We start from the raw sequence: 15,050 nt of genomic DNA, 5'->3' as shown, positions 1-15,050 counted from the left end.
CACACGTGTATTTTTGGTGTAAAATGGAGTTACGTGGTTGGAAGACATCCCTGGATTTCCAAGGCAAGCGCCCATGACGGCGGGTAATGGTATCAGGAGCGGGTTGCTCTGTTTCAGTCTTTGCTAGTGTACAGATTCTAATTTCTTATTTTAAATGAGAACAACCAAAGTTGTGGCTTCTCTTTTTCGACATACAAGAGAGTAGGGAAAGTGAACCTCCCCCCAAACTCCTTTTCCCCCTTAGTGCTGGGGAGACCCCCTACTCCCTGAGCCGATCTCCCTGCGCCTGCCTCTGTGTTTCTCGGGGCAACTCTTTGTGTCAGTCCGCCTCTAAGGCGGCTTGTCCCGCACCAGCCAGCGGCTTCACCCCCTGCCTCTCGCCCTCCTCCTTCCTCTGCCTGGTCTAGGGGAAAGGACCCTGCGGCCAATGGACTGGCAGCCTCCCGAAGTTCCGCCCTCCTTCCCCGCACGGGGAGCAGGTCCCCGGGTTAAACAGCCCCTGTCTGGGCTGCCGAGCTTGAGTGAGCGATTGTCCCTGCAGAGCCTCGGAGCAAGAGCCGCGCTCCACGCCCCTCTCTGCATAGGGGACAGCTCCCCGCATCCTTCTCCTCTTCCCCCAAGGCGCGGCAGGAGCCGAGCTGAGCTCGGGGAAGGGGTCTGGGCTACTCTCTCCCACCACTGCACTGAACATGATGAGCAAGCGGCAAGTCACCGTCCTGCTCTTGCAAGTTCTCCTGCAGTTCAGCCCGGGCTCTGGCGCCCAGCCTGCCCCGCAAGGTAAGGGGCAGCTACCCTTCGGCAGCCGGAGCGCTAAGGGGCTGCGATGGGAATAGGTGGGGCGCTTTCCCAGCTGACTCGCCAGTGGTCGCTGAGTATTTATTCTGCTGAGGTGCATTGTCATGCTAGACAGCAGGTGTCTTGACTGGAAACATACGGCAGTGATAGAAACCCAGGATCCCCTGTGGCAAAGATGGCTAGATTGAATGCAAATAAATCTCCTTGAGGTCATTATTTAACCCGTGAAAGGGGCACAGCGGAACAATGTTTCATTCAGAGACATTGGAATTAAAGCGGATTAACTGACTAGGGAAGCACCAGGGTCTCAAACTTTTAAACACTTTCCTTTTTCTTTAAATGGGCAATGAGATGTCTCTACATCTATTTCAGTATTGGTCTGGGATCGTGTTGTTTAACTAGATACCCAGATGTGAGGAAGCCGTGTGATTAAGTTTCACAGGTATCTGTGACATGTCTCACCTCTTAGTGACATTCTGTAGGGTTATTCTTATCATCTCCTATTTTTTAGTCTCCTCTGGTCTCTATTCTTCTCTCTGTCTCCGTACACACGAACCGTACCTATGTGAGGACAATGTTACTAAGGATTAGACATAGGCCCAGTTCTTTCTACTTGTGCTTAGTTTTAGGGTGATTTACTCTAAAGTACCCCAAAAGGAATGAATTTGTCAGGCACAAACATCTTAATTTATTGAAGGCTCACTAAAACAAAAGTGCCTTTATTATGTTAAGAGTTGGTGCCAACTTGAGTTGACAACAGGGTGGTGGGGTGGGGGGAGCAGAAAAAAAATCTTAAGTTAGTGAAAGTTAAATTCGTCCTTAGAGAATTTCAGAAACTACTCATTTGACTTTGTATTACTAATAAAGTACTGGTAATGTCTGGACGCTGTGTTGTTTAATTTCCCAGTAACCTCTACTTGTAGTTATCCACCTGTTTGCACATTTTCATTTGAACACTGTAACCTTGGAACTGGGAGATGTGATTGCTTTAGGGGAAATTTTTCCATAAGTTTGGAAATAGGCTGTTTTTAAACTTTGTAAAGTAGTGTACTCTCTATGACCACTTACAATTACAGCACCTTTGCTTTTGAGGCAAAAAGATGGCACTCTCTGGAAATTATGGATGAGATTTTCAAAAAACACAGACACACACCTTCCCTCAGACTGCTTTGAAAATCTGAATCTTTAACTTTTATTGACTTATTTTTACTTATTTTTTTTAAGTCTGTTTTGTAGACAAACCTTTGCCAGGTTCCAAAGGCTCAAGTAGCATTTTGTATTAAATAGGCATTGAATATCCAAGTATACATTTAGAGTAAGTATACATTGCCTCTTCTATTTCCTAGGGATTCTCTTCTACAGCTAATATTAGAATCTGGGTAGGGGGTGTCTTAGACTGCACTATATGACTGTTTTATGATGATTTCATGTTATGTATCTGATGTTTTCTTACTGGTCCAGTGTGGTTCAGTTGGTAGAGCAGGCAAAGGGGTACACAGGGATCAGCAGTAGTGCTGTGTGAAAGTGAAGGGACTTTGCCAGAGATAACACAAGGTCAGGGAAGCCAACAATAGATCTGGTGCTGCTGCACAGACATGCCATACTTGGTGGAGACCCCACCAGCACCCTGCAGACCACTATGATCTTACTGTGATCCAATCGAGTGAGTAAATGCCATCAGCACCCCTTCAATCTACCAAAAGCACATTCAACAGTCATTCTGCACCTGCTGAGCCAGTAGTTGTCTCTTTTGTTGGTGCTGTTGAGGTAGCCAGTGCACAGCTTCATGAGCAAAGGGTAGGCTGGTTCCCTAGAGTCACTGCTGGCATTTCAATTTCACCAGTAGTAATTTGCTGGTTGGGAAAGAATGTCCCATGTTCTTAAAGATGTGAGCGAAATCCATCACCAGCCCACACTGATATCAGTGAAGTATCCCCAGTGATCCATCAATTCTTTCATAACCATAGAAGAGTACCCCTTTCTGTTGATGTACTATGGCAAGGTGGGCTAGTGTCAAAATAGGGATATGCATGTTGTCTGTCACCCTAATCTGCTGCAAATCCATCCACTATGTCCTGCACATTGCTGAGAGTCACTGTCCTGCATAGCAAGAGACATTTAATGAACCTACAAATTTGCATGCTCCCACTATGCATTTTCCAACTCCAAAATGATTTCCTAGTGACTGGTAGCAATCGGGTGTTGCTTCCAGAGTATGATTGCCACTCATTTCTCCACTGTCAATGCAGCTCTCATTCTGGTGCATCCCCACTGGAGGACTGGGCGAGCTTGGCACACAGATCCAGGAATGTGGATGCTCTCACACCTGGAAGTTCTTGTTGTTCCTAACCTGCATTATGATGCAATCTCATCAGTAGGTGCTCTTTTCTTGGGCCCAGAAGTCGTGCTTCATTGTCTTCAGCTGCTCCGTGAACACCACCAACAGCCTTGAACTATTTTTCACTATGTTCCTTAGCAAACTATCCTTGAAGAAATCCTCATGTCTCCTGTTGTTGCAGTACTTCCTGCGAGTCTGCAAATACGGGAGAAACATGTGTCCTGTTTTGCAGCATTCATGAGAACGGTGCAGAGCTTTGTGGGCTCCATGCTTCTGTCAGAGATGGCAGATACTTTGCTGGTCTACTGCCTTGGATGGGAGCCCTTTTTTTGCTGGTCTCCTCCCTGATACCCTCAATAGCTTCCCTCATTGCCTTCATTCTCCCAAGCTCCTTTCTCTGTTAAGAACTTCACAACCTCTCTTCTAGAAATCCCAGATGCACAGTTAGTCTTAACATTTTTGTGCTGGCCTCCAAAACAATATTTTGTCACTCTCTTCAAATGTAATTGATCCCCCTCCAATGTTATCACACTGCACTGTACAGGTCCATCCTAAGGAATATGGAAAGAGTTGGTAAGATGATTCTTGGGATATGCCGCAAACTTAACTGACTCATTTAAAAAAAGAATGAAAGAACAAAAGAGTGTAGGTGTTTGTGGGCATGTTTGGCTGCATGAATCGAGATCTGCTGCGTGGTTCCTTTCAGTTCTAGCAATTTGCTCATGTAAGTTTGTTTTCAAGTCTGCCGTTCCAAGGAAACGGGCTAGAAGATTACTTTTCTTAAAATGAAAGTGTGATTCTCTTTTACATTTCTTCTTGTTCCTTCCAACCAGGTCATGGCCTTGCTGGGGCCCCAAAGCTAGCTCTGTCCAGAGAATACTGCTAAGTATGTAGACATACCTGTAGGAGGGTAGACGCTTGTCCTAGCTAATAACTGTTGATAGCAAATGAGTGCCTCACACAAGGGATGGATTTGATCACAGTGATACATCTGCATTGAAGTCAATGGATGTTCATCTTAATTCATCCCAGATACATGGATCTGGCACCTATTTCTAAAAGAATCCCATTGATGCTAAGAAGTTGTGCTTTATTAGAACCCAAACAATTCAAATATATCTTTTAAACATGAAAATGCTTATTAAAGGGCATTTTGCCTGAATAAAGACTTCAGGAGCAGGCCTGAAGTGATCAAACATGTACAGAATTTCTAAATACTTCATAAATATCCTAATGTAATGTATTAATTTATCAGCATTTAAGTCAGATTTAGTTTTAAATGTCTGAATAAATTCAAGCTTAATTAATCTCATAAGAAATTAGCTAATATAAAATATGCTCTTGACACAAAGCTATTTACTAATATATGCCCTTTTCAATAACTGGTTTAGCATTTAACACACCTAGAAGATTTCTATTTTATGCCAATGTTATAACTTAGAAGATTTAGCTGCATAGTTTGGGTGGTTATTACCTGCACGGGTTTGCTGTATGAAGTAGTGAGTTGTCCTTCTGTCTTTGATTGGGGCTATGTGGCTGCTTTCTATGGGCCAAATGTGAAGAGGTGTCAATCCCTCCTCCACCGTACCACTGATCTCAGTAGAAGTGAGGGCTCAATCCTTCTTGGTTGCCCTGTGTATATAATGAAATTGTTTATGGATATAAATTAAATGCTGTCGATGGCATTTGGCTAGGTGGCTCTCAGACATTCATTTCTCTGGTATTCGACAATAAATCTTGGGTACATTTAGGTCCTGGTCCTTCTTTTGTAGTGTACCACAACACCTAGTAAAATCAGTGGGAGACTGAGGTGCATAAGAATCAGGCCATTAAATCGTAGAATATTGGTGCAACTTTCAATTGGTTTGTAAGAAATTAAGGCCGCCTATAAGGGGAGAACCTCCTTCTTTCCTCATTCTGTGGGGGAATTCCATTTGCATCCAAATGCAATGGGGAGCGATTCTGCCCTCTAACCCAGCTGGTATCCTGAGACTTGCATAGAACTTGGGAGCATAGAACTTGGGAGCACCATGGAATCCCAGTGCCTCCTCACAGCTGAGGTGTTTTCATGTGATCCTGGAGGAAGCTGTGTTCCCATGTGGTCCCTTCTGTTGGCTGCCCTGGAGACAACTGCTGCCCCGGGTGTAGGGAAAAGTGCATTCAGTGGACTGGGTCAAATTCATTATACAGAGCGGTCACTTTGAAAAAATATTGTGGACTGAGTCAAAATTGTTGTAGCTGAGGGACAGAGGGACAGGAGATGAGGCCAGGCAGAGCAGGCCTACCTGACCCTGACCATTTCAGCCCAAACTATATATTATAACCTTGGAAAACTGAGGCAGAGCATACCACAGAGCTGCTGTTACCTTTCTTCTGTGTACCCCATCTTCCACCACCATTGAGTTCCACCTGTTTTTGTCTTCATGTGAGTGAGGGTGGAGTAATATAGCCCAAACATGATAAAGCTATTAAACGGGCATACCATATGTACAGCATTGTGACTAAATAAACAGAACTACCACAAGTTTACTGAAGTGGTTCCCTTGTAATTAGTTCTTATAGGAAGGAGATAGGAAATATGCAATTTTAATAATATTTGGTTTATATCTGAGATGTGCAAGATTTCTAGTAGCATTGTTGATTTGGTTTGGAGGCATTTAATTAACTTTTTCTTTCCCATCTCTATTTATTACTCAAAAAGCAGTAATAATTAACCAGCATAGTGAAAGAACACTATTTCATCAACAGAAAAGCGTGCCTTTGTTCCAATTCTGTCCTAGAAAAATGTATTCAAAGATTTGGAAATATTGAGAAAAGCACAATTTGATATATGGGTTAAAAAGGAAAAAGTAAGAGAGATTCTATGCTTCTAACTATGTCAGACTATCAGAAAAAGGTCTATATGCATTCTTTAAAAGTTAAAGAGAATTCAAGTAGATTTCATTATGTCACTCCTTTTAGTTTCTTAATCTATACCTTCAGATGTGCCTTGATTTGGTATACTATGAAGAGAATGTGGGTCTTTTTTACATAAAATGTCTTTTTAGCTTTCTGGAAAGTCAGCAAAGAAAGCAGTCATTTATATCATATTAGATATCTGCCTATGTAGACTATATTAACTGAAACCAAAATATTTGTACCATACAGTACAGTGCACTGAAAATCTTTTACATGCATATTTTGACTTTAGATCTTGGACCTGATTGAAGCATGAATGACAGTGTCTGAATTTATAAAAACAAGAGTGGGTTAAGAGATTTCTATTAAAAAGATGAATTTTAGAAATCTGAATTAAAAGATTTTAATAATTTGAATTGAAAAATAGAGTAAAGGATGCTAGTATTTGAGCAGTAATAGATAATGCTTGCTAACAACTGATGCTAAAACAAAATAAGTGACAACAAAGGCTATAAAAAGTCTGATGTCGTGAGTGAAAGATTGCTTCATATATTCTAGCTGCCTTTCAGAGAGAGTTTGGATTAATTGCTAAAATATCCCCATGACAACAAAGAATAGTTTCTATCCCCCAAAGAGAAGTCATTGTGGGATATTAGATGAAGTTCTCCTGGGTCATTATTGTACTATAATTTGATATGCAGTTTACCTACCAACGTCCCAAATCATTTTATTTTACAGTTTTTGATCTTCTTTCATCTCCCAGCCAGAGGCTGGTAAACTTTCTACAACAAGTGCTTGCTGATCCTACACTGAATGAAGTATATGTGCTCTCAACATTCAAATTGCAGACAAAGAGTACAGCCACCGTATTTGGCTTGTATTCTTCAGATGACAACAGCAAGTATTTTGAATTTACAGTGGTGGGGCGATTGAATAAAGGTAAGTCATTTGACCCCAACCCCCTTATTTTATGGATCTACAATTATTGACATGTCTGCAGTGGTCTTTACAAACAATGTTATTTGCAGCTACTCTTTTGTTGTTTATTTCACTCCTCATCACCTGCTCATTCTACTGCTCAGGAAGATATCAATGTTAGCAACATTCTCACCTCCCCTTTTATGCTTCCGTGCACAGCACTGATACTACCCTGATGCCGACTAGGAGCAGCATGCTGAGAAAATCAGCTGGGGTCTCTACTTTCTACCAGCCAGCTTGCTACACGCAAGTGCTGCATGGCTCCTAAAGAAACACGTAAAATTATTTTCCTTTCTTTTTCCCCTGGGACAATAACTGCTTCTTATTACTAGGGAATGTGACAGACGCACGCACATGCTGCCTCATGCATATGAAAGAAGGGTACTTGTGCTGTGGACCTGAAGTTTAGATTTCACTGTGCAAGACAAACATTCCTAGCGCTTATAGAATCTTTCAGGCGATGGAGAATGTTTGTTCTCCGTTTATTGGAATCAGTTAATTAAGAGGCACCGTACAGAGTTGAGCAAAGTTAAAATTTCTCAACAAATATATTTCTAAGCTAGATGTAGGAAAATTCTCCCACTCACTTAAAAAAACAACAACTTATCTTTTAATTAGAAAATACAGAGGTGCATACAGAGAAAACCCTTAAAACCAAAGGTCTGGTCCTGTAGCTCCAGAAAACTGCTCCTGAAGTCAATGAGTAAGAACTGCACAATCAGGCACAGTGTATATACACACACGCACGCACACACGTGCACATACACATACTTTTTGTTGAAAAAAATAAGTCACACTTCTGTCTAATTTGCAAGAACTTTTGCATGCCTTCAGATCTTTCTTGGTATGAATTATGAAACAGACTTTTTGAGCTTTATAGACAATGTTTAAATTGTTCCCTGGCGGTTCTTAATATGTTTCTATTGCACATAGGGAACACGAAGAGTGAGTTACCTTCTCATCTTTACAGATGATCCCTCTGTGTCAGGATTGAGGCATATTGATGGGCAGTGTGGAGAAGCTTGCACTGTCACTACTCATTTCCTTTTGGACTCTTGAATACGTAGAGAACTTCAGTCTACAAGGCTGCCACTCTAGCACCATTATATGATACATTCAGATTTAAGATTAGTTAAAGAGACAGAGCTTCCTCAGTAGGGCTTTCCATTGAGATCTATTCCCCCCATTATTTTTGTGTGGTTTGCCTACGATATGCACATGTATAATTAGTCAACATTTGTTAAATGCTTTGAAAATATCCACTGTGCAGTACAATAGGTGTGGACAGTAGGTTAGAATGCTCATTGGAGTGGGGCTTTTCACTACAGCTCATCTTAGTTAGATGATTGCATGGAATCTGGGGATGATTTGGCATCCTTTTGAGAGTAAATATAGTATTATTTCAAGACTTTTTTGTTATGCACATTGTGGGCCCAGATGGCAAATGGACACCTAAACAAGATGAAGTGAGCTGTAGCTCACGAAAGCTTATTCTCAAATAAATTTGTTAGTCTCTTAGGTGCCACAAGTACTCCTTTTCTTTTTGCGTATACAGACTAACACGGCTGCTACTCTTAAACAAGATGTGAAATCTAAACATTTGTACTTCAGAATATAGGGGCATAATATTTCCACTGATGCACCAAGTGTTGATCTAAACAACCTGAAGCAGGAGTTAGTTATGTGTGACTGTGCACTGTTTGAAAACTGGGGTCCAGATGTTTTGCACACATTCTGGTTTTGTTTTTGTGGATTCTATCGTAAATACATTGATGTCCATGTGAGGGTTTACAGCAGAATAATTGGACATGGCTTCCCCGCAACCTGGATTTGCTAAGTCTACACTAAGGTCTTGTTTATACCAGAAAGGTGCACTGGTTTAACTAATTCAATCTAGTTAAACTGCTGTAGACTTCTAATGTCATTGTACAGTAACTGGTTTAAATTTTGCTTCTATCAAAATTAGTGTAAGTCAGTCTTACTGATGCAAGATATTTTGATAGAAGCAAGAGGTGAACCATTTTAAGTGTATCTACATTAGGGGTTTGCACCTATTTAAGTAGGTCAATTTTTTTTTAGTTTGATCTAGTTAAACTGGTGCATTTTTCATAGACAAAAGCTAAAATAGTCCTACAGACTTCTCATGCTCACTGTCTAATAAGGGCACTTGGAGAAAAACTGTTCTCACATAATAGAATTACCTCTTTTACAGCAATGTTTCTTTTAAAATCTAAATAAATACAACTGATATAGCTTAACAGCTCTGTGAGCCACAATCTATTACTATGCTGCATCTGTAGTTTCACTGAAAATGTTCTAAGCTCAAACCATTTTATTGGCTTTCAGGGGCCAGAATGACAGTGAATATGTTTTTCAGACAGTGCAAGTAACTGAACACTTCACTAGCTGCAGGTTGGCTGTGTGAGGTGTTCTGGCGGTGGGAGGGTACTTGCAGGATCACAGGTGGTTTAAGTGTAACTGGGACTGAGGTCCATCAAAAATTTGCCCTCATCTTCTTCAACAGACTGTTCCAGCCCCCTCGACAGACCTTTGGCTTTGGCCCAATAACGAGTCCTTGGATGTTCCTCTCAAGCCAGACAGTTCAGCTGTCCTAAAGCTATCCTGGCAGGTGGCCAGCAATCAGTTGTGTGCTCCACCACTGTCCTCTGGTTTCTCGCTCTGACTGACTCACTGCTGTGTTCGGTCATTCTGACTGCAGGGCCCAGTTCCAAGGATCCTGCTTTAATATACCCCCATGCACGTAGAAGTCACATAAGTAAATGCCTGCAACGTAGAGTTGGCAAGTGAAACTCAGCGTTTGCCAGCAAGCAGACTTGCTTTTTGTCAAGTTACTGATGACCCCATGTAATTCTAAGGAAATCTCATGTCTGGTTGTTTTTGTACCAATGGTGAAAATAATTGAGTCATTGATTCCAACTGCTGAGATTTCCAGAAAGGATATATAAACTAAAGATAGAAGGGGCCACACACTGGTATAAATCAGAAGTGACTTAATCAGATTCATTGGAATTACTGTGGATTTATACTAGTAAAACAGAGCAAAAGGTGGTTTTTTTATATTAAAGAAATTACCAAAAGAAATTATATCAATGCATCAATGTAGTGTCCAAAGAAAATTCTGAGGAAGTTCAGAACACATAGGAAGCACAGAGTCATTAATAGTATAAAAAGAATAGTGGAAATCCCAAACCTTAGAATAAATGACAACTAGAGGGGTCATCGTAACTGCCTACAAGTATCCAAAGAGTTTAAACACCAGTCTCCTGTTTCTTTGATTTTAGAGGGTTGTAACCATAAATATATCATACATAATATGTACCAAGTGGCTTTACATTCAGGGAGCATTTTTGTAGTTTTCCCTGCATCCTACCTACAGACCTTCTGCCTCACACACACAGACTCATTGGGTAACTTATAGATTTCTCATTCCCAAGAGCAGTAAAATGTGGAGTCTGGACACTAGCTAGGAAGGATGTTCCAGCAGCTTTTACCCCATTAAAAAGGAGCTGCAATTAAAAAAAAAAAATCCTCTGAACACTTTTATAAGATTCAAAAAGAGGAAGGAAGTACATTGTTTATATATGTATTTAGCCTTGATTTTAAACAAAATTTGAGACAGTTACCATCCCCTTGAGATGCCGAAGAGTCCAAGTTTGCAGGTATCTGGATTTCTTAGCAAGAGCGAGTGATACCACAAAAAAAGGGCCAGATTCCAAAAACGTTACTTAAGCTAAGTCAATGGGATCTTGGAAAGTAACTGTATGAGCTATAGATGTGTTCTCCCTGCTGCTATTATGGATCTCCACATATGCTAAGCTAGGTTGCCCCCCATAAGAGATTGTGGACAGAGGAAGGTTTAGCAGGTAACCATGGGGATAAGTGCTGAGTGGCATCGAGGAGGTGTTTCATTCTCGCTTGCAGATTCAGTTTCCTTAGGGGATAGATTTTTCTTTTCCAACTTTACTCATTTTTTAAATTTTTTTTCAATATAGTAATTTAGTTAATAACAAGAGTGTCTTTGTGTGAAGTGCAGTCTATCCTGGGGGCCAGGTGAGTTCATCAGGTAAGCCAGGGGCTTGACAACTCTTCATCAGGAAGCATTAAAAGAAGAGAGATTTTAGTACTCTGTTTGCGTTCTCTTCTGTGTTACTTTTTGTATTCATTTTCTGTTCATCATGGTGAAAGACAGATCAAGAAATAGAATCAAGTAAAAATTAGCAGTGTATTTGACTACACAAGTGTTAGCATCCTTTGCAGAGATGTTATTACTGAAACTTACACTCTAGCTATGCATTTCTGCTCCAGAATAACTTTTAGGATGTCGAATAGAATTCTGCCATACTATTAATTGCAGATTGCCAGTTAAATGCTGTACCACTGTTAATGTGTATTTTATTAGATTATGCCCTCTTATGACAACATCTGCTCCATCATTTGAGTCATTTAAAATGAGCCTGAACAAAGTACTGGAGAATGATCTGTAGGCAACAATACTGTACCTATGAGTTTTCTTCCATCTGCATTTCCTGCAAGTCTATGTCAAATTTATTTTCCCTGCTTATATTTGCATATGGGATACATTTGTCAAAACTGAAATGATTAAATGAACCAGAGCAGTGAGAAGTATCCACAGTGATCTTCCAGTCACCAGCCACTGAGATTATCAGGACACGCCTCACATTTTGTGTTACCATCCTATAGTCACGTTGTGTATTTTCTACTAGTCATCCTGCGTTACGTGAAGAATGATGGGAAGTTAAACTCTGTGATGTTCAGCAACACCCAGCTGGCTGATGGGAAGCGCCATACAGTCCTTTTGAGGCTGAGTGGTCTGCAGCGGGGATCCATCACTGCAGAGTTATATCTGGACTGCGTGCAGGTGGATGCCATTCAAGGTCTACCTAAAGCGTTTTCAGGTCTATACCAAAGCTCAGAGTCTGTGGAAATTCGCACCCTAGCTAAAAAGGCACAGGTAAGTATGAAAACTTAAGAGCAGGTGGAGCAATTAGAAAGAGGGTGCATTAGCAGTGAAAAGGTTTTACAGTAATCTGTAAAATGAATGGAAAATAGGGTGGCTTCTCTAGATATAGGGTGAAATCCAGGCTGCACTGAAGTCAATGAGAATTTTGCCATTGATTGCAAAGGGAATGGGATTTCCCCAGTTTACAATCTACTATAATCAAGATGTTTTAGTCAGGTATTACTTGAAGGTCAGATAATTTGTAAATTGTCACCTACAGCAAAAATGAAAGCTCTAAGTAGCTTCCTACAGATTTTTAGGTAGGAACAATACATAGGCTGCATGTATGCTCAATGTGCATGCGTACAAGAAATATGCAGTTTGACTCTTCGATCTCTAATGACTGTGATTCAGAAATGGAAGGAATAGGAGGAAAACTACACTGGCAATGGTCTGGAGTCAAAATCCCAGCTATGTGATTATAACCTTGCTATCTACTTCTGCCTGGGCTATTCCAAGCAGGGGGGGCTGACATTTTTTGCTGTGATTTCCATATCATCAGTCCTAGGAAAGCAGTATCTTTCAGGAACACAGCACAAACATCTTCCATCATTGCAACTAGTTGTATGCAACAAATTCGTAACAAAATGGAAAGCTAGTCAAAAACTGAGTGTTTTCTCCTCATTTTATTACAAACTTGAAAAGGAGCCCATTTCTATGACACAAAATGGTAAGGTACCCATATATTTTTTTGGAGTGAACATGATTTTGTTTTCAAGCAAAAAATGTCTTTGCATTGAAATCACAGAATTTTTTGGTATTGTTGTTATAGCAATATCTATTGTTGAAATTTGTTGAATGAAATCATGTGATTCAAAATGGCAAAAAACCAAACCTGTGTGAAAATCTGCGAAACCAAAATGTGGGGTTTTGCCCAGCTCATTGCAATGTATTCTGTCAAAAGGACTTTATGGAATGGCCAAAGTAGTTAGGAGGTACAGTAGCGTGGCCATTAAGCCCCGCCCATCCAACATGGGTTTAGAGCTATGCACACATCAGTTAAGAGGCTTGCCCCATTTCAAGATTGCATGCTTGTTTCTTTGTTGTGCTGGAGATGGATGCTGTGAATTTCTCTGATTGCTCCAGGACACTTTGGATGAGCTGAAGCTGGTAGTGAAAGGCTCACTTTCCCAAGTAGCAAGTCTGCAAGATTGCTTCCTTCAGCAGATTGAGCCGGCTGCTCAGAACACAGGTAAATAAGTTACAATACCCTGCCTCCATAAGTTACCCTGAGGAACCAATTACGGTGTATTTTATAAACCTGAAGAAACCATTCAAATTAATGAGGGCAACCAGATAGAATCATGGCCATGATGACATCATGTACATTTTTTTTTAAATGTCACAGGATGGAGGGGAACACAGTCACAGATGCATGTAACAAAGCAACAAGTCACTGACAGTTTTGGGAGAGTCAGTGGTGCTGGGAAAGGGCTTTTCTGGTTTGAAGGGGTACAGGCCAATCCAACTGCTCTTTAGCTCGGGCTCTCACCCAGCTGGTGAGATGGTTCTGCTTAAAGCAGAGGCTCTAATTGTTTTGGGTTTTGAAACAGATTTATTTTTACATGTAATGTGGTTCCTGTTTATTGAGTCGTCAAGGGTAGGGAGAAGCAAAATGGGTAAGGGCTGCTGTGATTGCTCTCCTAGACAGTAAGAGGGGAAGGAGTAGACAGGGCAGAGCAAAGTGGTTTAGTGACAAACTGACTGTTTTCATAATGTCTGGGGGTAGGGAGGAGAAGAACAGGTTAATGTTGTGCATACAAGATGTCAACATTACATAAGACAGTGAAGCCAATAGGGCCAGTTTAAGACTAAAAATATCCTTGTAAATAAAAATACAGGATCTGTGACAAACCCTCTCTCCCCTGCCACCTCCTGGCAAAACCACAGCCTTAATCATTTTAATGAGGATCGATTTAATATAGTTGTGAGACAGGGTACATCATTTTTACACAAGAGTACCCTGTCTGGAAAACAAGAATTCTGTTTCACTAAAGTTTTCAAGGTTTAAAAAGTTGGTTTTGTCCTGCAGTGGAACTAAGGTGACCACACAGCAAGTGTGAAAAATTGGGATGGAGGTGTGGGGGTAATAGGCACCTATATAAGACAAAGCCCCGAATAGTGGGACTGTCCTTATAAAATTGGGATATCTGGTCACCCTAACTAGACCAGAGAGAGACCCTTGAATAGCTTAGAGCCTGGTGGTTGGGGCATTGCCCTCAGATGTCCTGCTCCAAAGCAGAGACTTGAATCTGGATCACCCACACCCTAGGTGAGTGCCTAACCATCAAGCTGTTGGCTATTCTGGGATGGAAGTGCTCTCATTTTGACCAGAAATTCCATCATGGACCTGAGAACCTTCCTGATGAAAATTTCATCAAAATTGAAACTTTTAGAGGAAAGGTGTCTGTTTCCACAAATCAGCATTTTCTGATGGAGGGACAAAAAAAATTCATTGAAAAATTCCTGACCAGCTATTTGTATGTGTGTTAGAGCTTCATAATGATTAAGTAAAAGTCAGGGACTGGTTGTGGACAATGAACAAAAATTCATGGAAGCCCACGACCAGTACCTAACTTTACTAAAAATACCAAGGGGGCGGGAAGGGACGACTAACAGTGGGATCGCTGCCGGAGGGGGACCATGGGGGCTGCTGCTCCACTGGCCCCAGGGTCTAGCTGCCTACGGCTGCTCTGGCAGCCTTGGGGCCAACCACGGCAACTGCTCCAGCCGCGCTGCTGCTCTTGTGGCAGGGGCTGACCCAAACCGCCCCTCCACTCCTGCTGCTTCAGCCCTGGGTACTGGCTGCTAACCACTGCTCCAACATCCCTGGGCCTAACCGCTGCTCTGGCCCTGCCACTGCAGAAGTCATGGAGGTCCCCAAAAGTCATGGAATCCATGACTTCCATGACAGAATCGTACCCTTAATAATGATGACTGGATACACTTTGCTTTTAGCTTCAGATGTCCCCTGTTGCAGGTTTCCATTTCCATGATACT

The 15,050-nt window shown here is 41.4% G+C and overlaps 1 protein-coding gene across 1 annotated transcript in view; it reads left to right on the top strand.

Annotated features, from left to right (window-relative positions):
• The first annotated feature begins 375 nt into the window (after nucleotides 1–375).
• THBS4 (thrombospondin 4) overlaps nucleotides 376–15,050 on the top strand; it is a 55,828-nt gene continuing 41,153 nt past the window's right edge. The window contains exons 1-4 of the mRNA XM_007059014.3: nucleotides 376–777; nucleotides 6,770–6,970; nucleotides 11,755–12,002; nucleotides 13,137–13,242. Coding sequence (XP_007059076.1) covers nucleotides 690–777; nucleotides 6,770–6,970; nucleotides 11,755–12,002; nucleotides 13,137–13,242 — 643 coding nt within the window. The 5' untranslated portion in view covers nucleotides 376–689. The remainder of the gene's footprint in view (nucleotides 778–6,769; nucleotides 6,971–11,754; nucleotides 12,003–13,136; nucleotides 13,243–15,050) is intronic.

The sequence above is a fragment of the Chelonia mydas genome, chromosome 5 (genome assembly GCF_015237465.2).
Source record: "Chelonia mydas isolate rCheMyd1 chromosome 5, rCheMyd1.pri.v2, whole genome shotgun sequence".
NCBI classification, from domain to species: Eukaryota; Metazoa; Chordata; order Testudines; family Cheloniidae; genus Chelonia; species Chelonia mydas.
The sequence above is the reverse complement of the archived record's forward strand: the minus strand, read 5'-3'. Positions and strand labels throughout refer to the sequence as shown.